At 62.4% G+C, this 26,131-nt stretch overlaps 3 protein-coding genes across 4 annotated transcripts in view; 2 read left to right on the top strand and 1 right to left on the bottom strand.

The window, feature by feature from the left end:
* The first annotated feature begins 140 nt into the window (after nt 1-140).
* On the top strand, nt 141-10,423 carry TRAPPC6A (trafficking protein particle complex subunit 6A). Its single transcript, XM_044257128.1, has 6 exons — nt 141-276; nt 7,811-7,878; nt 8,085-8,202; nt 8,924-9,007; nt 9,209-9,302; nt 10,071-10,423. The coding sequence occupies exons 1-6, from the start codon at nt 193-195 to the stop codon at nt 10,100-10,102; spliced, it is 480 nt and encodes a 159-aa protein (XP_044113063.1). The 5' UTR covers nt 141-192; the 3' UTR covers nt 10,103-10,423.
* Nucleotides 10,424-12,577: 2,154 nt separating this feature from the next.
* On the top strand, nt 12,578-20,319 carry NKPD1 (NTPase KAP family P-loop domain containing 1). Of its 2 annotated transcripts, XM_044257130.1 has the most exons (4): nt 12,578-13,409; nt 14,297-14,737; nt 16,960-17,091; nt 18,218-20,319. In XM_044257130.1, the coding sequence occupies exons 1-4, from the start codon at nt 13,310-13,312 to the stop codon at nt 20,059-20,061; spliced, it is 2,517 nt and encodes an 838-aa protein (XP_044113065.1). In that variant the 5' UTR covers nt 12,578-13,309; the 3' UTR covers nt 20,062-20,319. The 2 variants fall into 2 exon arrangements, with proteins under 2 accessions (XP_044113065.1, XP_044113066.1); XM_044257131.1 differs by lacking the exon at nt 14,297-14,737.
* A 1,711-nt stretch (nt 20,320-22,030) lies between these two features.
* The window catches only part of PPP1R37 (protein phosphatase 1 regulatory subunit 37), a 39,870-nt gene continuing 35,769 nt past the window's right edge, over nt 22,031-26,131 (bottom strand). The window contains exons 8-13 of the mRNA XM_044257132.1: nt 24,880-24,992; nt 24,184-24,325; nt 23,929-24,095; nt 23,057-23,795; nt 22,627-22,717; nt 22,031-22,532 (exon numbers count right to left, since the gene is read on the bottom strand). Coding sequence (XP_044113067.1) covers nt 22,635-22,717; nt 23,057-23,795; nt 23,929-24,095; nt 24,184-24,325; nt 24,880-24,992 — 1,244 coding nt within the window. The 3' untranslated portion in view covers nt 22,031-22,532; nt 22,627-22,634. The remainder of the gene's footprint in view (nt 22,533-22,626; nt 22,718-23,056; nt 23,796-23,928; nt 24,096-24,183; nt 24,326-24,879; nt 24,993-26,131) is intronic.

Raw genomic sequence — 26,131 nt, forward strand, 5'->3', positions numbered from 1 at the left:
TGAAAAGAGGCCCTCCCTCTAAGCTTCCCGGGTTCACGCGCGCACCATGTGAGCCTGGTGGGCGGGGCTAGCTTGAAACACCAATGGAGGCAGGGGAGGGCGGGCTCGCACCTGGTGCAGGGGGCGGGGCTTGTCCAGCCAGGCCAATGAGAGCGCGAAGCGCTGGACGGTCGTTGGGCTCGAGGCCGGCGCATGGCTGACGCGGCGCTCTTCGAGTTTCTGCATACCGAGATGGTGGCGGAGCTGTGGGCGCACCACTCCGACCCTGGCCCTGGGGTGAGCGCCGGGCCCCGGGGGGTGGGGGGAGGAGACGCGGGACGCGGCGGAAAGGGCGGATCGAGGCCCTGGGGAGCGCCGAGGGCGGGTCAACGGCCCGGGTCGAGCCCCGCCCCCGCTCCTGCCTTGCTGGGCGCCGGCTCGCTCCTCCGTGAAGTGAGCGAGGCCGCTGCGGCTAAAGCGTACCTCAAGGCCTAGCACAGAGTCAGCAGGCGGTAATTATGATAATTACTACTGCTGGACGTGTACCAAAGACTTACTGCTGGGTTGAATCCCGCCGGCTCCACTAACTAGGTGTGGGAGCCAGTGACTCAATCCCCTGCGTGCCTCAGTTTCCTCATTATTAAAGGAGCATTATAACAGCACCTCGGCCTCAGAGAGGGGCATGTACTCTTCGAACAAACACTTATTAGGCGCCTATTGTATTCCAGGCACTATTTCCCTGTCCTTGCGAAACTTACTAGGGGAGTCCAACAAAAATACGTGACTACCTAGTGAGAAGTTCCATAGAGAAAACTTCCATAGAAGAGCGCCTGGATGGTTCAGTCCATCACCCCTCTGCCTTTGGCTCAGGTCATGGTCCCAGGGTCCTGGAGTCAATGCCCACATTGGGCTCCCTGCTCAGCCGACAGCCTACTTCCCCCTCTGCCGCTCCCGGGGGTGCTTGTGCTCTCTGGCTCACTCTCTTTCAAGTAAATAAATAAAATCTAAAAACAAAAACAAACTTCCATAGAGTCATGAAAAGAATAGGGATGGCGGAGGAAAAGCCTTCCAAGGAACAGACAGTAGGAAGTTAGCCCCGTGGTTAAGGCAGGGTGGGGGTGAGTGGAGCACATTCCAGAAGGAAAGGAACAGCATGTGCAAAGCCCAGAGGTAGTAGCGTGCTTGGCATTGTGGAAGCTGGTTCTTCTGTGGAATAAAATGACTCAAACTTGAAAGCCCTTGGGGTGACGTCAAGCACCTAATCCACCCCCCGAACCTGGGAGCTCCTGTTACCAAATCTGTTACCAAAAAGAAAGGGTGGGGGAGAGAGTAAGGTGCTTGAGAAGTGATCGCCGCGATCAGTTTTATTTTCGTCATTATTCTTAGCATGATCATCGTCATCCAAATGCAGGACATTTTACCTCGCTTAGATTTTCTGGTGTAGGAGCCCCAAGGAGGGTGTTGGTTCTCAACAGTTTCCAGTTATTTCATTCCTTCCGCACACTTCATCGCTAACCTACCAAGTGTCGGGCCCTGGGGTAGGCTCTGGGAATTCCTCAGTGAAACCTACAAAACTCCTGGCCCTCCTGGAGTTGCCGGCGGGAGGGGGTGGCACTAAGATAAATGAATAAAATCTAGTATGTTGAGGAAATGCCATGAGATAGATAGAGCATGGGATAGGGAGTGCCCATTGGCCTGTGTGTTGGGGGGGGGTGCTGGTTTGCAGTGTTGAGGTACCCCATCCAGCCTGGTTTTCAAGCCAGAAACTCCAGTATCCCCGACATCAGCCTTTTCTCCCTCACCAGCAGCCCCCAAGCGGGCCCTGCCCATTCTCTTAGAACGTGTGTGCCACTTCTCCCAACCCGTACCCTGGAGTCCAGGCCCCTCTTTGCCCCTGTACCAGCCTCCTCCCTCCTCACTCAGCTCATTTCACCTGCTGTATCTTCACTGCATTCACATGGATTAATCTTTTGGACCTTGGCTCAAAGGCTTCCTTGGGGAAGCCTTCCCAGAGGCCCCAGCTCAAATCAGGTGTCCTTGGGACGTTCTTACAGCCCCTTCCCATTTGTCCTTGGCGGCCCTATCACACCCACGTATGTATCTAAATTATGGGTCAACATGAGCCTTCGATTCACATCCATCCTCCCCCCACCATCCACACCAGGAACCACACCAAGGTCTGCATTGGTCATCACACAGTAGGTCCTCAGCGTGGGTTTGTTGACGTGGACGCAGCCCCCTGCAGTGGAAGGTTTGGGGTGGAGACTGGGGTTTGTGACCATAAGAGTGCCTATCACAGATGAATGTTTCCTGCGCACGCTCCTGAGCTTCCCACTCCCAATTTTCATTTGATCTTCCTCCTGACCCACAGAGGTCAGCACAATCCTCCCCACTTTGTAGGCTTCAAAGCTTGAGAAACCGAGGCTTTGATGGACAGGAGTACTGGCTCTCAAGTGGCAGAGTCAGGAATGCAACCAGGTCTCCCACCTCCAAAGCCTGTGCTGTAAACTTGGGCCCCTTCCCCGGCACTCTCCAGGAGCATTTTAATGGGTTTCTGTGGTCAAGCAAGTGTGGGAAGTGCCACGTTACTCAGCTGTGCTCACTATGGGCTTTCAAAGCATACGAATGGGCCCAGGACCCAGCTGCCCCTGGGATTTCCGTGCTGGGGTCCTGCCCCAGAGCTCCCCAGTGCTTCCGGGGTGCAGCCAGGGGTGAGGTCCGCAGCAGCTCCCCCCAGGTGCCTGCCACCTGGGAGCCCCATTTTCAGGGCCATATCAGGAGCACTGCTGCTTAGGACACCGGGTGGCTCAGTCAGTTGAGTATCTGCGTTCAGCTCAGGTCATGATCCCAGGGTCCTGGGCTCTCTGCTCAGCGGGGAGCCTGCTTCCTCCTCTTCTCTCTGCCTGCCTCTCTTTTTTTGTGATCTCTGTCTGTCAAATAAATAAATAAAACCTTTAAAAAAAGAGAGAGAGAGAGAGAAAACTGTTGTTTGCTCAGCCCTGTTTCTTCCACTCCTGGCCCCTCCTCTCTCTTCCTCTTTCTGTTCCTTCTCTTTGGTCCACAACAGGTCTCCTGTCTGAACTGAATGCAGGCCTCCTGTTGGGTACTTCTGGTGTCCCCAGCACCATATTCTGTTGGATTTAGTCCTCAGAACGGACTTGCAAGGTAGACGCTACCGTCCCATTTTACAGAGGGGGGCCTTCCCTGCGGGGGGTGGGGCAGGGGTGAAAATCTGAGGGGAACATCAGGATGCACTGTGGCTTCCAATCTACCCCCACCCCCACCACCAGCTTCCAAGTTCCTTGAGCGTAGGGATGGTGGCTCATTCCTTTGTCCCCAGAGCACACATGCCCAGGAGTCTTGGAGATTTCCATGTCCTGCCTGGTGGTCATCTGTGGCTGCTGAAAGGATTTTTCTGGACGGTTACAGGTGGAGGGCAAGACTAGCCAGAGGAGTCAGGAGGTCAAAGGGACTCTGTTATCTTAGCAGGAAAACCAGGGAGGAGCTGGCAGTGGTTTCTCCACCTCAGCAGCTTTAAAGATAAGGAAAGCGGAGGAGTTCATTCCTCCTCAGAGCCGAGAGTGTCAGTCAGCTACGACCGGGAGCTCTGGCAGGCAGCCCGGGAGCAGCCCTGCTGGGGCCGGATTTTCCCCGACCCAAGCCCAGCTAGTGCCTATGCCAGCCTGGGCAGCTGTCAGGTGCAGCCCTCGGCCTCATCAAGAGCCTGAGGAACCCCCCCCCGTCCTAGTTCCTGGCAGAGTGGATCCCCAGGACAGAGCCCTGGAGAGGGCGCCATGCACTTGAGGCCAGGGAGCTAACCCTGGGAGCTTGGGCTCTGCCCCTAGAGGAGCCCTGGAAGGTTTAAGCTGAAGGGCGCGGAGTGCAGACCTACTTTCTAGAATGGCCTCCCAGGCCACACGAATGAGCCTGAAGGGACATGCGGCAGGCAGGCTGTGGCAGGGGTCTGGGGCCCAGGCAGGCACTCAGCCTGGGGTGGGAGGAATCAAGTCTGGGGGTGCTTTGGGAGTGTTGAGAAGGAAAAGGCAGGACCTGGGGGTGTCTGGGACCACCTGGGTGGATGCAGGAGGTGAGTCCAGGCCCACAGGGTGGGCGGCATCCTCATTCTTACACGTTCACTCGCATTCACTCTCCTTGCTTCCTGGGCCATGCGCTGGGGCAAGTGAGGACGTCCCCTCTCCCCATGCTCCTCTTAAGGCAGGAGCTCAGGCAGCTCATCCTGCAGGCCCCCCAGCTGGGCCTGCACAGATCACTGAGGGCCAGGGCAGTGGAAGAGACCGGAAGGAGCCTGGCATGCCCCCCCGCCCCGCAGTCCTGGATGCTCTTTGCGAGTCCAGGGCTCGGTTTGCTTGTTTCCCTGTTGTCGTAGTCATCATTGTCGTCCTCTTCCTCCTCCTCCTCCTCCTCAGGGCTTGGGCCTCCCTACAGGGAGTACCCTCTTCTCTTACTGCCTCTGCGATCCTTCTTAAACACAATTCCAACATGTCTTCTTGGCCCTGGGATGAGCATCAGACGGCCTGGGTTCCTTCCATGGGACTTAGAACTTCTGTGCCAGTGTGACAGCCTGGGAGGCTTCATCCCCCTTACAGATGTGTCCGTCTGTCCACTCCCTTTGTTATTTTCACTACGGTACATCCCATTTCCCAGGGCTGCCCGTTCCTCCCAGCTGGGGGGGGGGGCGCTAGAAGGGCCTTCTGGAAGGGGCTTCCCTCTGTTCCTGCATCTCGTTTCCTTTCAGTGGGCTGTTGTGCAAACTCATTTGATGTTGGGAGGGACGGTGGTGGGAGTTCAGAACTGCTCTGGCTCTGGCTCTGGCTCTGGCTCCCGCTCTGGGCTGTGCAGGGAGGAGGAGAGTCCCGCCCAGGCTTCCGTGAGAATGATAAACCTCTAATCCCTGAAGAGCTTTTGTAGGGACTGGTGGAGGCAGGCGGGGATAGAGCCTTGGGGCTTCCCCTCCCTTCCTCCTCCACCCTTTCCCCTGTCACCTGCTCATCCTCTGCCCCTCCCTTTTCTTCTCTTCGTCCCCATTGCCTGGATCTTTCCAGTTCAGCACCTACTGCCCTGGCCTCTCACGTGGCCGGAGTCCGGAGTTGCCACGACTGTTGCCCTGTATGGGTCACGCCACAGTTGTGAGGTAGGGCCTGCCGTCAGGCCCATTTCACACATGGGGAAACTGAGGCCCGGGGCCATGAGATAGCTTGCCCAAGGTCAGTAAGAAGCGGAGCCGGCCCTTGAACCCAGGCAGTCTGAAGTTCACAGAAGGGAAACCTTTCCAGACCATCCCCCACCCCTGGAGCTCCCTGACCCGGCTGCGGACCCTGCTGAGTCCTGGGCTGTCTGCTGAGGGCTGCTGTCCTGGCTGCGACCCGGGCTTTTCGGTGCCACCCCACCCCCTTCCCGCTTTGCCCGCCCCCCCACTCCAGGAGCACTCAGACTGGGGCTTTTCTCCTGGCGATGTCCCCACCTGGGCTGAAGCCACTAACACCATTAGTTCCCACGAGGCTGGGGCAGAATGGTGTGCCCTCTCCCACAGTGTCCCCCCCTCAGCCTGGTCTGCAACCCTCCACCTGCCCCCATCCCCACCTGTCAGTGCTGTCTCCCACCCTCAAGGCCAGAGCCACACCCCCATTCCTCTCCCTGCCTCCTTGCCTTGGTACACAGCCTCTGCTGGGAGTTCCCTCCCCTTCCCAGCCCCCTCCTCTGAGAGGCACCCCAGGGACCCCCTCCTGGGGGAGCTGGCTCTGCCCCACTCTGCACTGCCCTGTTCCCGTCACCTGGGCACCTGTCACACACCCCCACCTCAGGCACAGTGGCCAGCCCCTAGGGGCCACCAGGAAATGTCTGTGGAATGAATGAGAGTCTCCACGTGCCAGGCAGGCCTCAAGGACGCAGATGTGCTTGGTCAGAGAGGAGGCTGGCCCTGCCTCTTTGAGGCGCTCACCTCTAGAAGGGAGGGGACACGGGAGTGCGGCCACCCTGCCAACTGGCAGAGAAGGCTAGCTGAGGGCGTGGCAGGCAGGATTCTGGGTGCTGAATAAGTCAGCCCACGGGACAGAGCCCCTCCTTCCTGGGGCTTTCCTTCCGCCCCAGGCTGGTCACCGAGATTGACAGATGCAGAGGCGGTGAGTGACAGGGACAGAAACATTTGCTGAGCCCAGCTGGGAGCACTTGGCCCACATTTAATGCGAGGACACTGGGAGGGAGGCAGCACAGCTAACACTGTCCTCTCTGTCCCAGGGAGGAGGTGGGTTCATAGGGCCCATGTCTGCCTCACGCCAGAGGCATGCCAGCAAGGGACCAGAGGGCTGCCCGGTGACAGCCAGCAGGAAGCTGTGTCCTCACCAGGTCCGGTCCCCACAGGAGGAGCACGGAATGGCGGGCAAGGGCCTAGCAGCCAGGAAGCCTGGCCGAGAAGAGGGCCACCTTGCTTGAGGACACAGGCAACCTCTGCTTGGGCCTCCGTACTCCTAGCACTTCCTCCCAAGGTGGGCCACAGCCCTGGCCTCCAGTCAGGGGTGTCGTCCTGGCCACCCCCAGTCCCTGGCCATCTAGGTTTGGGAGCCAGCCCTACCTGGGTTTAAAAGGTGCGATGTGACCTCAGGTGCCTGTCACCGAGCTCCTCCAAGCCCAGGTTTTCAGGTGTGAACTATGACCTCCCTTACAGTGTGGTTCAGATAAAGCCAGAGGTTTGTACAAAGCAGCCGGCCTGGGGTCCCCCTCCACAGACGGCCCAGGATGGGGACAGGGGACCTAACCTGGGCCAGAGGAGGGGAGAAGGGCGGCCTCTAGGTGTGGGGACAGGGCCCTGTGAGTGACCGGAGAGGTACCTCTCTTGGACTAAGGGAGGCTGTCCCTGGGGGCAGGGCAGAGGGCAGCAGAGGGACAGCTGGGTCCCGGAAGGCCCTCGAGGCCTACTGAGGAGGCCAGGACAGCGTCTCAGAGCTGGATCTAGCCGGACAGATCCTGTCCACCACTGGGATGGCTGTGCTGATGGCCTGTCTGACCCAGAAGGGCTCAGGCCTGGGGACTGCTGCCCCCCTCCCAGGCTCTGCTGGAGTTTCTTCGAGGAGCACGACGCCTCCCTGCCTGTGCTGTCCTGGTAGTTCTGATGCCTCTCCACTCTGTCCTCTTCAGGACACCCACAGGAAACACACACACGACTACCCTCCTTGGGGCTTGCCATCAGCCCTCATGGGTGCCCAGACACCACCCACAGCCCGCCTGCTGTCCCCTCCTCCTGTGGGCCCCTGGCCTGCCTTCCCTGAGCACCGAGGGCGCATCTCCTGGCCTGAGCCCCTGTGGGGCCCTCCCAGGGTTCCTGGCTGATGTGTTCAGGCATGACAATCACAATCAATTTTGAGAGCTTCCTGCTGGCCAGGCCAGGGGGGCGTGTGCCCCTGTCCTGTGGCTCCCTTGCTGCGGCCATGTGCCTGCAGCCATATAGGCCCTTCGATGTGTCACCTGGAGCCCCGGCCAGGGTGCTGTGAGAACCCGCGCTAGAGATGCTCTGGTAAGTGGCCGGTGTTCTCAGTGACAAGCATGCTGAAGCTGTGACTGGGAACACCCCCATTTTTCCTGAGGCAAGAGGGCACTGGTCTCTAGAGCTAATGGCATCTGTGGGGGCATGTTGAAGGACTGAAGGCATCCGAAGGCCTGGACCTGTCCTGGAAGCGCTCCCTCCTGGCTCTCCTCAGCCCCAAGCTGGCAGGGATGGGCACACTGGTCTTAAAGGACCCTCTGCGGCTGCTATCCCTGGTGGCTTCCAGGTGGAGGTGGCCACGTGCTCCTGAGCCTCTCTTCCCTGACCTTTTAGGGACAGAAGATGAGCCTGTGTGTCCTGGAGGGAATGGGCTTCCGTGTGGGCCAGGCCCTGGGAGAGAGGTGAGAGCCGGCGCCTGCTGTCCTTGGCCAGAGGCAGGCAGGAGCTGAGGTCGAGTCCCTTCCTGGGCCTGGGTGGGGAGGGTGGCATTGCTCCAGAGGGGACCCCGGCTGGGCTTCCTCCCTCTTCCTCACCCTGGGCTCCCCATCCCGGCCCCTCCTGGCCCCACAGCATCGGCCGGGCCCAAGCAGCTGCCCCTGCCCTCCAGGCTGCCCCAGGAGACGCTGGCCTTCAGGGAGGAGCTGGACATCCTCAAGTTCCTGTGCAAAGACCTGTGGGTGGCCGTGTTCCAAAAGCAGATGGACAGCCTCCGTACCAATCACCAGGTGTGCTGCGCGCGCCCCGGCCCAGCTTCCCAACTGCCAACTGCAGGTGGAGCCTGATACTGAGAGGCAGGAGGAGAGCACCCAGAGGGAGGGTGCAGCAGGCCGGCCATCACTGGTGGGGGGGCGGGGGGAGGGGGGAGTGGGAGTGGCAGGCTGCCCTGAGCCCATTGGCAAGAGCCAGGTTTCCTGATTGGCAGCACCACCCCTCTCGGGACCTCTGCCCACTCCTCTGAGAGAACCCAGGAGGCTGCAGTGTCGGGGGTGGGGGTGGTCACAGCGATTTCCAGAATGTCCACAAGCTTCCTGGGAGGGGCAGAAAGTAGGCTCCCCCATGGTCAGCAGCATCTCTCCAGGCACGAAAGCAAGTCTCAAGCTGGTCCGAGTCCCCACTAGGTGCCCACGCTGTGCCAGGCCCGGCCTGCAGATTCTCCCCGCAGCCCCAGCCCTGGGAGGAAGGTCCCGGTCTGCTGTTTCCTCCGGAATTCAGGCTGCTAGAGGGCAAGACCCACATACCCCATGGGGGGATCCCTGGCCCAGCTCAGGAAGCCCCTGGGCCCTTCTGGAGCTTGGAAGAATGGGGCCCACGATGATGGGTTCGGAGGCCTGGGTCCTTCCAGACTGCAGCCCCACGGGGTGAGGGGCTCTGGGTCCTGACCTTCTGTTCCCCAGTACAAATGCACAGGCACCCCCCAACCCCCACTGGGTTCTTCTCTGTCTCCAGGGGACCTACGTCCTACAGGATAACAGCTTCCCCCTCCTCATCCGGATGGCCTCGGGCCTGCAGTATCTGGAGGAAGCACCCAAGGTAGGGAAGGCACTTGGACTTGACCTCCCCCTATTTCCTCAGCACTCCTCCCTGGCAAAGGTGGGCCTCTCCTCAGGCGGAGGGGCTGGTCCATGGCCCAGGACCCCAGGGAGGAGCTGCCCCCACCATGGAGCCCCGGGCCTGGGTGTTGGCCTCCCCGCTTCCCTGGGTGACGTGTCCCCCCTCCAACCCCGTCCCCAGTTCCTGGCCTTCACCTGTGGCCTTCTGCGAGGCGCCCTCAGCACCCTGGGCATCAAGAGCCTGGTCACTGCCTCCGTGGCATCCCTGCCCACCTGTGAGTTGTGGGGGAGGGGCCCTCCCTGTCCTTCCTGTGAAGTGGGGCTCTGGAACTTTCCTCTCCTTGCTCCCCCGGCTCTGGGAGGCGGGGCCAGGCTGCTGAGAGCTTAAGCCAGCCCATCTGCACCCCTGGCCCTGTAATGCCCCCTCTGCGCCCCACAGCCTACTTCCTTAGGTGTAGCAGCCCTGGAGCAGAGAGCCTAAAGGACGAAAAGCTGGTCTAGTGGTTGTGAACGTTATTCTGGGTGGACATGACAGAAGTCAGCCTGCTTGATGCTCGCTGGGGGTCCCCAAAGGGCAGGCCAGGGCCTGTGGATTACAGCCGGCCTGGCAGGGGGTCCTCCTGACCCCCAGGGGCCTCCATCGGACTAGCTGAAGCTTCACACCTCCCTCGGACCATCCTGCCCTCTGCTCTTCCCCCCCACAACACCCCCGCCCTGAGGTGTCTGTTCCTCTGCTGGTCCCTCTGGCCAACTCAGGGCAGGGGACCTGAGGCCAAGTGGGCAGGACCTGAGCAGCACGTGCCCCGGAAGCCGGGCCCCTCCCCAGCAGCCTGCATGCTTGACCTTCCTGCTCCTCGTCACCCACGTCGTGATGGGATGCGGGCCAGGTGGGCGGGGAGCAGCAACCCCTTGGACCACCCCGAGGCCCAGCCCAAGGCCACCGAGTCTGCTGGCGCGGGGCCGGGAAGCACAGCTCTGAGCTGTGCTCTCTGCCTTGCCCCCCACATCCCAGCCTCAAGCTGAAGCCCCCCCTTCTCTTCCAGGTAAGTTCCAGGTGGTGATCCAGAAAACCTGAGGAGCGCCCCCATCCACAGGCCACCCCGCAGAGCCTCACAGCCCCCGCTGGCCCGGGGACCTCGGAGCCCCACCTTTGGGGGTGGCCAGAGGGCTCGTGCTGGGGACCCCAGGCTCTACGGGTGATGGACAAGTGGGAGGGGGGATGGTGCTGGGGGCCAACCGCTCTAGGGCATCACATGTGCTCCCCAGGCGGGTATCACAGAGAGGTTGGGGTGTCCTGGAAACAAGGTGGCCCAAGTTGGGGCCAGTGTGAAGGGATCCCTACGTTGGGCCCCTTGCTCGGCATGGCAGGTGCCCAATAAAGGTTCTGTGTGTGGAACCAGATGTGAGGTGAAGGTGGAGGGGGTCACCCTGAGTGGTGCGGGGGAGGGGCATCTGTGAAGCCACTCTCACAGGTCCTGCAGGCGTTGGGGGGGCAGAGCCCCCCGTGTGGCTACCCACCCCTTATTCCCATCCCTTGCAGGCCCCTTGCCGTCAGGTCCGCCTAAGCCCTTTTGCTCTGCCTCCTGCCCTGCACCCCTGGTGGGGGAGGGTGGCCCCGGCAGCCCTGCCAGCCTCAACAAGTCTGGGTTCATCCTCCACCCAGTGGGGTGCACAGAATGGCCCTCTCCCTGGGGAGCGGGGCTGAGGCCACCCAGAGCGCGGGCAGGGGCAGGCCTGGGCTGCCAGAACCAACAGAGAGGGGGATGTGGGCCAGACACCCTGGGAGAAAGAATCTCCTTGCTTAAAACCCCACCGGTGGGTGCGGGCTCCCCATACCTCTACAGAGTCCTGTGAAGACAGCCCGTCTGGCCCCAGCCCAGAAAGCTGCACCCCTCATTTGCTGCCCTCCCCCCACTCCCCAGACTCCTGCCCCCTCTGAGGCACCCGGTTACCCCCCTCGACCTCTGCTGGCCACCACCCCTCTCTGTCTGCACCCACAGCCCCCGGGGGGGGGACCCTTAGACAACTTCCTCCTGCCCTGTGTGTTTCCTTAGGTTCCAATGCACTTCTTGGGTCCCTCCGGGTCCCTCTACCCAGTACAGAGCCTGGCAGACATTTCCCTGATGAACTGGTCATTGGGCTAAACTGTGGGCAGGTGGACGGGGGCGCAGAGGGTCGGCCCCCTCCTGCCCTCAGAAAGTTCTGGGCTCGTCCTGGAGTTTCCCTCACACACTCAGCCCTCACTCAGACATACTAGTCCTGCGCCCTGCTTGGTGGGACTGCTGCCGGTGCGAGGGGGTGGGCAGAGTTCCCAGCTGGGGGAGGGCAGGGAGGAAGCCTTCCCAGGTAAAGCAGCTTGAAGACCTGGGGAGGAGAAACGGGATTGGCCCCCAGCGGACGAAAGGATGCTTGGCTCTGGCTGCAGGGGGCAGGATCTGGTCACCCAGACCCCTAGAGGGACATCCTGCTGGCCCCGATGGGGTCCCTTCTCTCTTGTCCTGGGCGCTTTTTGGTGGTAGCGTGTCCCATCCCCACCAGATGATCTAGCTCCCCTGGCAGTGACTGTTTGCCCCATCGTGCCAGCAACTGAAGGGACATGGGTCTGGAGAGCAGACCCCACACCCCATGCACAACGGAAAGACCCTCTTACTCAGCCCTGCCCCTGCTGTCAGTGCTCCGAGAACAATCTGCAAGGCATCCAGGGCCTCACGCGCCTGCTGCACAAACCCCAGCTTCCAGAACACCCGCTGTGCCTCCACGAGACTGAGACAAGGAACTTCAGCTCTCAGGAACCTCCAGTTTCCTCATCTGTAACGGGGCATCACAGCTGCCCCGCCGGGGTGTGGTGAAGAAGAGGGGCTAACTAGGGAGCAGGTGCATAAACCGTGTGCAGTCCTTTGTAAGCCTTCACCCGCATGCCGGCGTCCTTCTAGGAGAAGCATCTAGAGCTGCCCGGTAAATGGGTCAGTCCGTGCCAGCACACGTTAGCTGCGGGCGTTCCTAAGTGCCTGGTGCTGTGCTCAGCGGACTCCTCCTGACAACTACCGGACAGTGGTTGTCCCTGGTCCACTCAGCAATGAGGAAGCCAGGGCTCAGAGAGGTGAAGTCATTTGCCTGAAGTCACACAGCTGGGCCCTGGAGGAACTGGCATTCGAGCCCAGGATTGTTTTCCTCTCTCAGCCCTGGACTCTTAATCCCTGTGCCGGCTTCCCCCCACCCTACCTTCCTGCTGGTTGGCCACCTCCCTCCCTTACCTGTGGTACCATGCCTGGGGGGAAGCCCCCAGTCCTCGAGAGCTGAGTGTGAGCAGGCAGGTGCAGACGCTCCAGGGACGGGATGGGGCGGGGACAGGGCGGGCAAACCGGTCGGGCAGCTGGCACCGGCGGGGCCTCTCTCCAGTGGGGCCTGTGCCGGTGAGGCTGGCGCAGCAGCTCGGCAGGGCCGGCGGGGAGCTGGGGCCGAGAGGCTGCCATCAGGTAGGTCCGGGGGACCCCAGGCAAGGGGTGGGTGGGCAGGGGGCCCCAACCCTCACTAGCCCCAACGCCCCACCTTTCCTCTTCCCCTTGGCGTCACTTGCCTCCCCCCACTGGCATCCTTCTCTCACTTCTGCTTTGACTCTTCACAGTTTCAGCCCATGCGCCCTGTCTCGCCCTGAGTCTGCTAAAGCTCTTCCCCATGTGTCCCATCCTGATTGAATGTGTCCCCCGGAATTCCCCTCCCCGCTCCCGCCCCCATTCAGGCCCTAGATGCACCAGCCCCGAAATCTCAGTCACTCGGTGGCGATGGTGGCGGCTCAGGGGCTCCCAGCTCTCCCCGCTCTGGTTCCGTGTCCTGTCCTGCGGTGCCAGCCCACGCCTCCCACAGCACACCCCCCAATACCTAGTGGTCCCCTAAGTTTACTCCACCACCCCTGGGCTCCCTGTGTTTCCCCACATCTGCTTGGCACCTCCATTGTCCAGGCCTCTTGGAAACTCTCAGGGGCTCTCAAACACCCAATCACCAACCTGGGAAATCTCCCACACCCCGAATTAGCCCCCAGCACCCCCATAACCCTTCTCCGTTCTCCCCCATCTAGCTGTGCTGGGGGTCCTGGCCATTTACTTTTACTCTGAAGAGCACCGCCACCCCACCTGGTGACCCAGGACCCCAACATCAGGGACAGGGTCTTTCACCTGTCCCAGGTCACATCCCGGGGGTGGGCTCTATCCGGCTGGTACCCAAGGGTGCGGGGCACTGAGTCCACCCTCGCCCTCCCCTGGAGCAGGTCCCCGCCGCCGCCGCCATGCACAAACACTACACCGTCCGCTTCGCTAAGGGCGCCCTGCCCCTTCGGACCCCCACTGAGGGCTACTTCTTGGACCCAGAGTTGGGGCAGCAAAAAGGTAGGGTTTCAGTCCTGGCAGGGAGCGCGGCCTGTGAGTGGGGGGCTGCTGAGGGGATGGTCGAGCAGAAGGGGAACCTCAGGCCCCAGGCGAGAGGAACTCCTGGCACTCCCCACATAAAGGTGTCGTGGTGGGGGGCGTGCAGGCCCCAGGGAGCCCGCACGTGTGACCTCAGATGGGAATGTCAGCAGGGGGCCCACCCAGCCTAGCCTCCCTGCCGCCGCATGGGTAAGATGCCCCTACCCCAAATCGCCAGGCATGTAAGGACTTCACCCCAACCTGGGGGGAGCGGTGTGGAGAGAGAGCAAGCTCCCACCACCACTGAGTGTGTATGAGTAGGGGGACAGTTTCCAGGGGGTGGTGACCACAGGTGCTCCAGCTGGGAGGGTGAGGGGTGCGGACAGTTACCTACCATGGGGCCAGTTCAGCCTCTTGAGGTCTGCGCCTACCAGGGAAGCCTCTCCTTCCCACCAACCTTGCCCAATTCTGGGTACGAGGCCCACCCCCTTCAGTCCCCACCCTATCCCCTCTCCATGGCCACCTCCCATCACCCCAGCCTCCTCTGGACCTACCAGGCCGGTTCCCGATGGGTTCCATTCTGCCCACCCAAACCGGAGGGACACCCCCCCCAAGGACTCCAAGGCATTGTCCCCACTTCAGCCCCTCACCTGGCTAAGCCCAGGCCTCTGCCCCTCTCCTCTGCAGCCCCAACAGGAGAGCACAGAGACTGCCCACCAGCCCATATGTCCTCATTTTCTCTGATTTCTCCCGGGCCTCCGTGGAGGGACCAGCCCCAGCCTCCCCTTGAAGCCTCGGACCTGGTTCCTGCCAGTGCCCCCCAGGGGTCAGGGACCCAGGCCCAGTCACCCCCACTTCCTTCCTTCCAGGATGCCGTCACCAGTGGTGCCATGACCCAGCGGCCCTTCGCGCCCAGGGGCCCTGTCGGCTGCCTCCACAGGTGTGCTGGCAGCTGGCCTACCACAGCCACCGGGGGGGTGTCAGCGGCTGCCGTCAGGGCCCCCAGCCCCCCGGCCTGCAGCAGCAGCGGCAGCCCCAGCCCCCGCCTCCCAGCCCCCTGCGGCAGCGGCTCTGCTCCGGTCCAGGGGCCCGGAAGGGGCCACCTGCAACCGCTGCGGCCTCCAGGCAGCTGGCCAACGCCCCCCAGCTGCCCCCCGAGCCCACCATCTCGTCCCCCGCGGCACCTGCCATGGCCAGCAGCGGCCCGGCCCCACGCTCTGCAGCTGGCACCCTCCCGGAGCCCAGCAGGCCCCCCGCCGCCCGCCCCCTGCCTGCCCCAGCGGCCTGTGGCCCCTTCACCTACAGCTCTGGTGCTCACCCAGCCTTCCCCTGGGCTCTGTCCCTGCTGCCTCTCCCCGCCCAGGCCTCTGGCCCCCCGGCCTGCCCTCCTCGCTCTGCTCCCTGTCTGGGAGGGTGCTTGCCCTTGACCCTGGGCCCTCTGGGCAGCCGCCTCTGCTTCACCTGTTGCTTTACCTGTCCAAAGCTGCCAGGACAGGTGCGTCCCTGGTGCCTCGTCCTGGCCTAGAGGGTGGGTCCGGGCCCAGGCTGTTTCCCTCTGCTTGACAGCCTGACTCTGCTCTCTCTTTGCCCGGTCCACCCCGCCCTGAACCCCCAGTCCAGGGGACCAGAGAGGACTTGGGGCAGGGCGGGTGACAGCAGCAAGCTTGCTGGCCAGGTCAGGGATGGGGGAGAGGGGCAGCAGTGGGGGAGTGGCCTAGGGGCTGGAAAGAACGATGTGGCAAGGGGGAGGGGTCCCTTCACTCACTCACTCATTCATTCATTCATTCATCCATCCATCTGTCCTGTGACTAGGTATTGGTGTGCGGGGGGTGGGGGGTGCTGGGGGCTGCAGGGAGCAGGGCAGCACCTGCTGTCTCCACAGAGCGCTGCAGGGAGGTGGGTGCAGGAAGCCAGAATTTTAGTGTGTCACCCACTGACAACTAGCTAGGGGCAAACAGCAGCAGAGGTAAGGGCATGACAAGGGTTTGCACATTACATCAGGTCACCAATCAGGCAAGCTGCCATTAGGGCAACATTTGAGCAAAGCCGCGGCAGGATGGGCCTCCTCCTGGGACCGGGACCGTGACAAGGTCCGCGAGTGGGGAGGGCCACATGGGGCCGTACCCCGGGGACCCTTGTGAGGGCTGGGGCTTTGGCCCCTGGGGCAGGTGGGAGCCACGAGGAATGTGAGCTGGCGTGGGATCTAACAGGAGCATGGAGCATGGGAAGCAGGAGTTGGGGGGCGCGGGGCCAGACAGCCGGTTTCCAGGTCTGCCTTGAATGTAGAGCAACCGTTGAACAGGGACTCGGGCTCTAGGTCAGGCGGCCCCTCGTCCCTGCAGGCTCTGGGCCCTGCTGCCCATTTCAGACGCAGAAGCAGAGCCTCAGCGAGGTGAGGTCACCCAGCCACCAGGAAGAGCGGGGTTAGAGCTGCCCAGGGGCCACCCCCACTTTGCCGATCTTGCTGGGTCGTCCTGCTGCCCTCCGTGCCTCCAGGCCAGGCCCTGACCCTCCAGGAGGGAGGGATACCACAGGCCCCCAGGCCCCTGGGGAAGTTGGGTGTATTACCCCCAACATGAACCAGGAGGCTGGCCCAGGGCTGCCCAGAGCTGAGCCCTTCCTTTTTGGTGCCCCAATTCCATTCAAAGATGTAGCACTTGGTGGGGGGCCCCCGGGGAGGGGGCAGGATGTCCTCAGCCGAGTGGACACTGTGATGCTTGGTGCGTGGTACAAGGACTTCAACTTGAATCTGCTCCCTAAACAGTCATCCCAGACCATGGCACTGACCAAGGGCCCACCCTAGGCCTGACCCTTCGGCATCCATGCTGCCTGGTGTCTCTGTACCTCCTCTTCATAGGGAGGGACTGAGGCTCTCAGGGCTCATGCAGAAAAGGGGGCATAGCCAGGCCCAAGAGGCAGGTCTGGGTCTGCCTGGGCTCGGGGCGGATGAGAGGCAGTTGGCATGGGGTTCTAGAGAGGGAGTGAGGTCAGGGCCGAGGGATGGACAGGAAGCGGAGAGGAGCCAGGATTGTCCGCCCTGGAGTCAGGCTAGCAACACAGGCAGGAACTGACATGAGAAACTTCTGGGGTGTGCCAAGAGGCACTTTAAGCATCTGAGGGCCTCAAGTCCCAAGAGAGGCCCGTGGGAATTTTCCGGGGGAACCACAGGCTGGAGGCTGAACCTAGTGACCTAAGGCCGGCCTGATCAGCCCAAATCCCTTGGGCCTCTGTGCTGGGGGTCGGTGGGCAGTCTAGCCTCCTAGCCTTGACCTGGTGGATCTGGGGTCAGCTCCTCCTGGGGTGCTCAGAGGGACACATCGGACCCCAGAGAAGGGGGTTGCGTGGCTACTGCCCCAGAAACCTCCATCTGCAGGCCTGACCTGAGTCAGCTAGGGGAGTGGGGCAGAGGAATTCCAGTGGAGGGAGGGGCTGAGGGTGGGCTCTGTGGAGGGCGGGCGGGAGGCGGGTTGTGCTTGACCAGCCTCGCTGACTCAGTTTCCCCCCTTCCCCCTTTCCCCAACCTGGCCCTCAGATATCCTGACAGAGGACGATGTCTACTGCAGCTGTCTGGCCAAGACCCTCTGCCACGTGCCTGTCCCTGTGACAGTGGGTTTCTACGCCCCCTTTGGCTGCCGCCTGCACATGATGCTGGACAAGATCACTGGTGAGGCTCTGTGTGTGCTGGGGGAGGTGGGAGTAAGGGAACCGGAGGCCCTGGTTCCTGCCCAGCTTCAGGCTACCCCCAGTCCCGCTCACTCCCGAGGCCAGCTGGGTCTTAGTCCAGATTCCTGTAAGTCAGTTTTAACCAGGTTCCTCCTGATGCCCACAGCCTCTGTCTCCATGTCCCTGCTCATTCCTTCTCTGGCCTCCTGGGCAACAGTCCCATCCCCTCCCCTGCCAGATCCATGCCAAGGAATCACCCAGACCCATCTCATTTCAGCACTGGCCCAGGGCCTAGTGCCCACAGGAGCCCCAACAGATAGAGGTTAACCCAACACACGGGCCAAAACGTGGCCAGGGTCCAGAGCAGTTTGGACCTGGTTTAAGCTTTGCTCAGACCCCAGCCCCGACTGTAGCCAGAGCTTCCAAACAAGCCTCCATTTGCCCCTGTGTTGTCGCAGAGTGATAAATAGCGTCCCAGGACAAAACTCCCGGTTATAAGGCAAAAGCAAAGAGCATTCTGGACCTCCTCCTCCAGTGCTAGGCATTTCCATTCATCTCCATTCATTCCATTCACTGACCTCAACAGCAGATGGACCCTGCCCCAGCCTCTCCTGATCCATCCTTCAGACATTTCCCCAGCCCTTCCTTGGTGCCCAGGGGACACAGGATGACCAAGAGCCCTGCCCTTCCTGGCCTCACAGGCCAGAGAGGAAGACAAACCTGGCCCCAGAGAGTGATGACCCAACAGTGGATAGGGTTGGGGTGGGAGAGCCCAGGAGGCACCTGACCTAGCCTGGGGATCAGGGAGGGCTTCCTGGAGGAGGAGGAGCATTAAGCCAGGAAGATCAGACACAGGCTGTACTCTGCTGCCCACCCTGTCGCTTCCTCAGCACCTTTGCACGCATGCTTTCCTTCCTTTGAGGCTCCCTCCCTCGTCCCTTCCGGTCCTCTCTCCGCTGCCAGCACAGCTTTTGCCCACCTCGGACCTCGGGCCGGCTCCCAGACCCGCTCCTTCCCCAGCCGCCCCTTCGGTGCGGGCGCCGCCCCGCGCCGCTCACGCCCAAGCAACCCCTGCCCCCAGCCGCTCACTCCGTGCCGCGCGCCCTACCCCCCTTCCCTCCCCGCAGCGCTGATGCAGCAGGAGGCCGCCCAGCGCGAGGCCGAGGAGCTGCGGCGGGTGCAGTGGCAGCCGCGGCCCGTGCGCGGCTGGGGCTTTCCGCGGCTGCTCTGGTACCTGGTGTTCCTGCAGCCCGTCATCACCGAGCTGCACCTGCGCCGCAAGAACGTCAAGTTCCTCTTCATCCGCTTCAGCGCCTGGCAGTACGCGGGCACGGACAAGCTGTGGGCCGGCCTGGTGACCACGCTGTGCGAGGGCATCCGCCACCACTATGGCGCGCTGCCCTTCAGCGTGTACTCGGTGCTGGGCAACAAGCCGGCCGCCACGCCGGGCTTCTGCCAGCGCGAGTGGCACTGCCGGCGCCGCGTGTGCCTGGCGCTGCTGGCGCTGCTGGCGGCGCTCGGCCTCGGCGTGGGCCTGCTCTACCTGTCGGTGGGCGCCCGCGGCCCGGGCCACGGCGCCGCCGGCGGCAGCCTGCTGCGGGTGTTTGGCGGCGCGGCCACCACGCTGTCGGGCTCGGGGCTGCTCATGGCCGTGTACTCGGTGGGCAAGCACCTGTTCGTGAGCCAGCGCAAGAAGATCGAGCGGCTGGTGTCGCGCGAGAAGTTCGGCAGCCAGCTGGGCTTCATGTGCGAGGTAAAGAAGGAGGTGGAGCTGCTCACGGACTTCCTGTGCTTCCTGGAGATCTACCAGCGGCGTCGGCTACGCGTCGTTCTCGAGGTCACCGGGCTGGACACGTGCTACCCGGAGCGCGTGGTGGGCGTGCTCAACGCCATCAACACGCTGCTGTCCGACAGCCACGCGCCCTTCATCTTCATCCTGGTGGTGGACCCCAGCATCCTGGCCGCGTGCCTCGAGAGCGCCGGCTCCATGAAGGGCACGGCGGACAACGGCTACCTTTTTCTCAACCGCACCGTCACGCTGCCCTTCTCCGTGCCCATCATGGGCCGCCGCACCAAGCTGCAGTTCCTGCACGACGCTGTGCAGAGCCGCGACGACCTGCTCTACCGCGAGATGACGCGCAAGCTGCGGCCGGGCGGCGCGGGGGTCGGCGGGGGTGGCAGGGGCGGTCGCGGCGAGGGCGCGCAGCTCCTGGCGGTGGAGACGCAGGCGGCCGCCGAGCGCGCGCAGAGCCGTATAGACGCCGAGGCTGCGCGCCGCATCCAGGAGGCGCTCTTCTGCCTGCACGACGAGCGCGACTGCCTCTATGAGTACGTGCCCGACAACGTGGTGTCCATGCGGCGCATCGTCAACACCGTACCCATCACCGTGCGCCTGCTGCAACAGCAGGACGGGGACTTCGCGGGCCCCACGCCGCGCCAGGCCGTGGCTTGGGTCGTGCTGGCCAACCAGTGGCCTTGTCGCCTCAGCTGGGTGTTGCAGTGCCTGGAGGACCGGCAGCAGGCTGGGGGCGCACCCGAGGCTGGAGCGCGCCTCTGGAACGTGTTCTACGACAACAGCCGCGAGTTGCACTCCATGACCAAGGCGTTGCAGAACGTGCTGGACTTGGACGGTGACCCCGAGCTTTTTGAACGCTTCCTGGGCGCCGACTTCCCTTTCACCGTGGCCGAGGCACAGACCCTGCTGCGCTGCACTGTGAACCTGGACCACTCCATCCGCCGCCGCATGGGCCTCATTCGGGCTGTCAGTGCGCTGAAGCCACCCAGCCCACCCAAGTCCCCAGCTCACGACGCCCCCCACGATGCCGGCGGAGCCAACCATGCCCCTGGAGCCAACCATGTCCCTGGGGCCTTCCGGTCAGGTCAGGGCTCTGGGCATGTCCCGGCACACGCTGGCGAAGCCCACCAGCCCCGGGACCAGGGGCATGGAGGCAAGCCAAGACCCATGGCCTGAGAACCCTTACAGCCCAGGTGGGCCTTGAAAAAGTACCCCAGGAGCAGCGGGAGGGAACTGCTCCTCCGTCTGCCTGGACGAGGGGGTAAGGGGGTCCTCAGGGAGGCCGGTGGTGGCTACCCCCCCCCCAGGTGAACCTGTGAGCCACAGAGAGCTGTTTGCGGTTGCAGCGAACAGAGCCAGCATCAGAGGGCTAGCGCCAGAGGACCAGTGAAGAACCCCGGGTTCAAGTGCAATAAATGGAGATGTGAAAGCCCCCGTTGGCCTCTGTGTCCTGGGTTCCCTGGCCTGGCAGGGACTGGGAAGCAGCCCTGCCCCACCCCACAAGGAGTTGGGCAGCCTCAGCAGGCGGCCTCATTGCTGGCCTCCCTGATGGCAGGAGGCGTTGCGGGGGTGGTGGGTGAGGCCACTGAGGCAGGGGAAGACGGATGTGCCGGGTTGACTCAGGCAATGGAGAGCGCCTAGGCCTCAGGGGATCTAGGTCCTTGTCCCCACGCCCTGGACTGCCCCAGTGCAGGCAGGGCAGGAGCTGGCATTTCCGAGGGTGGTGTCCTGGTGACCTCAGCAGGTTGCTCCACTCGAGGGGTGGCTCCGCGCTGGCGTGATGAATTAATTAGCGCTCGCTGACAGCTCTGCTCCACGGGCCAGGGATGGCCTCCAAGCGGACCCAGGGTGGAGAGCTGGCCTGTAACTTCCGCGAGGGCAGCCAGCTTAACTGCATGGCCACGCCAGTGGGACAAACCTGCACCCACCCGGAGAGGTTCTCCAATGGCAGTGGGGGGCCTGCCCAAGAACAATGCCCTTCAGAGATACGTGGTCCCCAAGACAGGTTGGTGTCTGCAGGCGTCATATTGGGGCCGGTTAAGTCCCTTCCCTTTGGCCTCCCTTCAGCCCATCTGGCTCGGGCTTCCGTTTCTCACCACCTCCGGTCCAGGCCGACACAGGCTAGCAGCAGGAGTAGGCAGGCGCTGACTAGCCAGCAGACGGCCATGGGCCGGGAGCATGGCTATGGACCCCAGGCCCGGGGGAGGAGCGTGGAAATACCAACTCCCACGCAGCGGCACCGAGATCTTTACATCTAGCCCAGTCACAGAATGGACGCAGTGTCTTCACAAGCTCCAGGGCTGTCTGGGTGGCTGAAGGCAATGGGGAGACAATCCTTGGCTGAGGGGATGCCCCCCATTGTGACTCCGGACTGATCCAGGATCCAGCTGGACAACCTGGAGCACGGCGCAGTTGGTCCCACAACCTGGGTGGCTTAGCACAGAAATGTGTTCTCTCCGTTCCAAGGCTTCAAGTCTAAAAATGTGTCCGCAGGGCCACGTGCCCATGGAAATGTGGAGCGTCTACGGCCTCTGGGGGCAAAAGCTGGGGCCTAGTCCCCCTGAGCTGTGGTGGCTAATCTCCATCACACCCTGGGAGCCTACACCTGATGCTAGGAGATATCTGGGGGGTTGTTTCCCTCTGGAGAAATAGGACTAGGAACTGTTTGAGAGGGGAGATACAGGGGCACAGACACAGCAAAAAAATTGGGGGGGAGGACACCGGGGCAGGGAACGTGGTGGGAAATGTGGCTTTTGTCTTCCCGGCCTCCCTGCTTTCCCCTGGCATGAGCGCCACAGATGGTCCTGGGAGCTGGCTGGCCCCTGCCCTCCCAGCTCCTCGTGCCCACAGGTCCCACAGGGGCGCCCCCCCACCCCCCAACCTTGCAGATCGGCACAAGCAGAGAGCAGGCGAGTGTGGTGAACCCAGCTCTGGTTTATTAGAAAAGGTGTGAACAGAGTTGCACCAACAGGAGTAGCCCCTCCCCCATCCCACCCACCTGTACCCCCCCCACGCCCCCCCCCCACGGTTGTAGTGCCTCTCAGGGCGCAGCTTCAAGGGGCCTGGACAGCAGGGTCTCTAGAACCCTGGCTGCTCCCCACCCCAGCTCCCTGATAGATTTATTGCACTTAAGAAAAAGAAAGCTCTGATCCTCTGCTCCCAGCTCCCCCCCACCCCACCCCCAGCCCTGGCCCTCACCCTGCCTGGGGCTGCTCTACCAATTTCCACCACCACTGCTCACCGCCCCTCCCTTGTCATGCCTCCTGCCTGGCCCTGCACCCAGGGACACTGGGGGGCCATCCCACCACCACCCAGGACTCCTGCCCTCCACGGGGCAAGCCTGGCCAAACAGGCCATCTGGAAAAGGTGCCCAGCCTTGTGGCTGATGTCCTCGGAGAGAGCGCTCCTCCCATCCCCCCAGCCCAGAGCCTTCGAGTGCTGGACACAGAGATAGTGCTTAAGTCAGGGCAGGGACGGCAATCCCTGCGGCTCCTGCGCTCTGTGTAGTGTTGCTGTGGGGGGCAGGGGTCCCCAAAAAGGCCCCCCACGCCCCTGGTGGCCCAGGCCTCAGGAAGGCTGGGGGTGAGGGTGAGCAGATTCTCATGGCTCTGGCCTCAGCTCATCGAAGACTGACCGGAAAAAAGGAACTTGGGGAGAAGAGGGGGGAGGGCCTGTCAGAGCCAGGGGCTCTACTGCCAGCCCCCAGAACCCCTGCCCTCTGGCTCTGGTCCCCCGCCTCACCTAAAGTGTCACAGTGTCTCCTGCCCAGATTCCTGACTGGCTTCCAGAAGCAGCTCCTCGAGCTCCTTCTCGTTCTTGGAGCAGCTCAGTTCTGTGATGGGAGAAGGGGCGACCAACCCCCAGTCAGGCAGGCAGGGATGGGGGGACCCCAGGACATCCCCACCAAAACCCTGCCCAAGTCTGACTCTCAGGGCAGCACAAGGCCTGGGTACCACTGAGACCGTCAGACTCCAGTCAGCACATCTTGCCTGTTCCGTCCCAGGGAGAACTCCCAGGGACCCAGGGGTAGCATGGTGGGGGCCGAAGATCAAGTCCTCCTCATTCCCACCCGTTCCCAGGGAACACTGAAGCCCACTGAGGGGCAGGTGCTTGCCTGGGGTCCCACAGCACCCAGGGCCCACTGTCACCCTGCCCTGGAGCCCCAACTCACCATGTTCCAGGCCACAGCTGCCTGCCTTGGCCTCAGGTCCCGGGGGTGGCTCTGGGGGCAGTGCGAGGGCAAACTCAGGCTTCAGGCCGTTGGGCAGGGGTGGCCCTGCCTGAGGCGGCTCCAGCTGTGACTGAGGCTCCAACACCCCTGGGTCCTGAGTGCCGACGGCCTCAGCCGGTGGCAGGGCAGGTGAGGTGGGTGGGGAGGATAAAGCAGGTGGGGAGGGAGGACAAGCAGGAGCAGGGGGGGAAAGAGGGACGGGGGGAACCGGGGGCTCTGCCCTCTCAGGAGGACTCTCCACCCGAGTCACCACAAACACTTTGTGGCCCCGGCCTGGGCTGGACACAGAAATGCGCTGCTCGGTGGGGGAGGAGGGGCTGCCTGGGGGGCTCCTGTCCCCAGAGCCCAGGGAGTCCGAGGGGGGCACCAGGGCGGGGCAGGGGGCCTCAGCCCTCTCCCCATCCTCCTCCTCCCCATCCTCCTCCTCAGAGTCCGAGTCTGAGTCTGAGTCCGGCCTGGCACCGGGGCCCGGGGCCCCGTTCTCCTGCGCCCTGGTGGCGGGCTCGTCCCCAGGCTCCTCGTCGGGCTGGGGCTCGGTGATGGTGATCTCAGGCATGGAGGCGGAGAGCTGTAGCCGCTGCTCCTTCTCCTCCTGCTCGCGTGCCAGCATGAAGTTCTGCTTGCAGCCGTTCTGGATCTCTGCGAGCAGCGCCTTCTGCGTCTCAATGAAGCTCTTCACCTGCAGGCGGAGTGGGCCTGGCTCGGGCTCTGGACAGCCCGTCCCTGTGCTGGAGCCTGCGTTTACCCTGGGCCGACCTGCACCCCAGCTTCCCCTGACCCCAGATTTTGGGGGAAGATCCCACTCAGCTCACCGCCTCCTTCTTGGGCTCACGGTCGAGGTCGAGGCGCAGCAGTGAGTGGTTCACCTTGAGGGCCAAGGACAGTGCCATGAGCCCGCCCGTCTTGATCTCGTTCTCCCGAAGGTCCAGTCTCAGGAGGCGGGGGCTCTCGGCGATGAACTCTGCCACGGCCACCGCGCCTGGGAGGGGGACCGCAGGGGCTGGCCACGGGCTAGCTGCCCACCAAGCCCACCTGCGTCGCTCCCCCCACCCGGCCCCACACCCTACCCTCGCACGTGAGCTTGGTGGAGGTCAGGCCAAGGCGCAGCACGCTGCGGTTGCTGATGAGGCCGTTCTTGAGGTTCCGCACGCCCTCGTTCCCGATGGGGTTGTGGCCCAGGTTCAGTGTCTCCAGGCTGTGTGTGTGCGGCTGGAGGGGGCGGCGTGTGAGAGTGAGGCAAGGCCCAGGAGGCCGATCAAGAAAGCCACAACGCCGAGCACTCCCTCTCGGGCAGCACCACCCCGGACAGTCCTGCTTAAGGCCAGATGCTCGTGGACTCGTCACCCCAGGGCCAGCTGCCCTGTCCACCACCCAGCCCAGGCCCGGCCAGCATCCCGAACGCTCAGGGCACACACCTCGCGTTGGTCATTCTTAACTTAGATGTGAGTCTTTGTAGCCTGTGAGCTTGCTTTAAATACCATGTATTTAGGTAAAAAGATGTAAAATGTACTGAAGGCTTCCAGAAAATTTAATGTTCTATGCAAAACATTTTCACCCTGGGTGCAACACGACACAAGGCCATGGTGCCAGACGTGGGAAAACCAGGATAAAGTGAGAAAGGCTACTTCCCTTAGGACAGAGAGGCTGGGGAAGCTGAGGGAGGGCACCCAGTGCCATAAGGAGGCCTGCGAAAGGTCCCTGCGTTGTAGGGTGAGCACGAGGGAGGCAGAGGATGGCGCTCTCCCCCTCCCCGCCCGACTCACCAGCGTCACGCCCAGGAAGGCCATGCCAGTGTGCGTCAGCTGGTTGTTCCACAGCACCAGGGTCTCTAGCCCCTTCTTCTGCTCCTTGAGGCCCTCGCAGATGTAGGCCAGACCTGGAGAGGGCCCGTGGGCAAGTCCCCCCTGTGGTCTGAGTGCTTCTCCAGGGGACAGTGGTGTGGGAACCACTGCCACCCGAGGAGGGTGCAGAACCTACCCCCACCACTCTGGCCCCAGCCACCTCCTGCCTCGGTCCAACACCCACGGCTCCCTGGGGCCCAGGCCCAGAACATCCCTCCGTCTGCTTCACATCTCTGCTCGACTGTCAGCCTGCATGACACTCCCCAGCCAGCTCAGCTGCCACTGCTGCTTCCGTTCTCTCCAGAGCACATCTCACAGATGGCATATTCTATTAATTTATCTTGCAACATCTCTCCCAAGGGCAGAGATCTCTGTCTCTACAGGCCCAGCATGTGCTAGGTGCTCAGTAAACGTGGGGTCTGGGCCTGGCCATCCTGGGGGAAGGGACTGGCCTGGATGCCCTAGGCTGTCTCTGAACCCTCTCCTCACACTGAGGCCTGGAGACCCGCTCAACAGGGAACCAGGAGGAAATGGAGTTCCTACCACCAGCTATTTCCTTTCCCTTCCCGTTTACCCTTTAACCCACCGTGGCTTCCCCCACCCCAAATATCAATTATCTAGGCTCTTTCCCACCTCAGGGCCTTTGTACTTGCTATTCATTCTGCCTGGATTCTTTTCCCGGGCGTTTTTTTTTTGTTGTTTATTTATTTGTTTTCTTCCAAGATTGATTTATTGGAGAGAGAAAGAAAGTGGGGTGGAGCAGGGGAGAGGGAATCTTAAGCAGGTTCCATGCTGAGCACGGAGCCTGCCTGACGTGGGGAACCTGAGCCAAAACCAAGAGTCAGCAGCTTCAACTATGCCACCCAGATGCCCCTTCCCAGGCTTTTAAAAGGCCTGGTTTCATTCTCGTCCTCCTCACTGTCACCCAGAGGTGACCTCCCTGCACCATCTTAGACAGCCTCTGCCTGACCCTCCGTCCCAACAACCTTGTTTCCTTCAGCACACTCTTTCCAGAGGGTATTATTTTCATGATCTCTTCAACACCTCACTTCCTCCTGCAGATTCTCACTGGCCTCCTCTAGGACGCCCTCCCTGGGCTCCCACGGCCCAACCCTGCCTAGTCGGAGCTGTCACTGCCTGGGAATAGTCTATCCTCCCTCCTGGACCGTGAGCC

Source organism: Neovison vison, chromosome 7 (assembly GCF_020171115.1).
Source record: "Neovison vison isolate M4711 chromosome 7, ASM_NN_V1, whole genome shotgun sequence".
Taxonomy (NCBI): Eukaryota; Metazoa; Chordata; class Mammalia; order Carnivora; family Mustelidae; genus Neogale; species Neogale vison.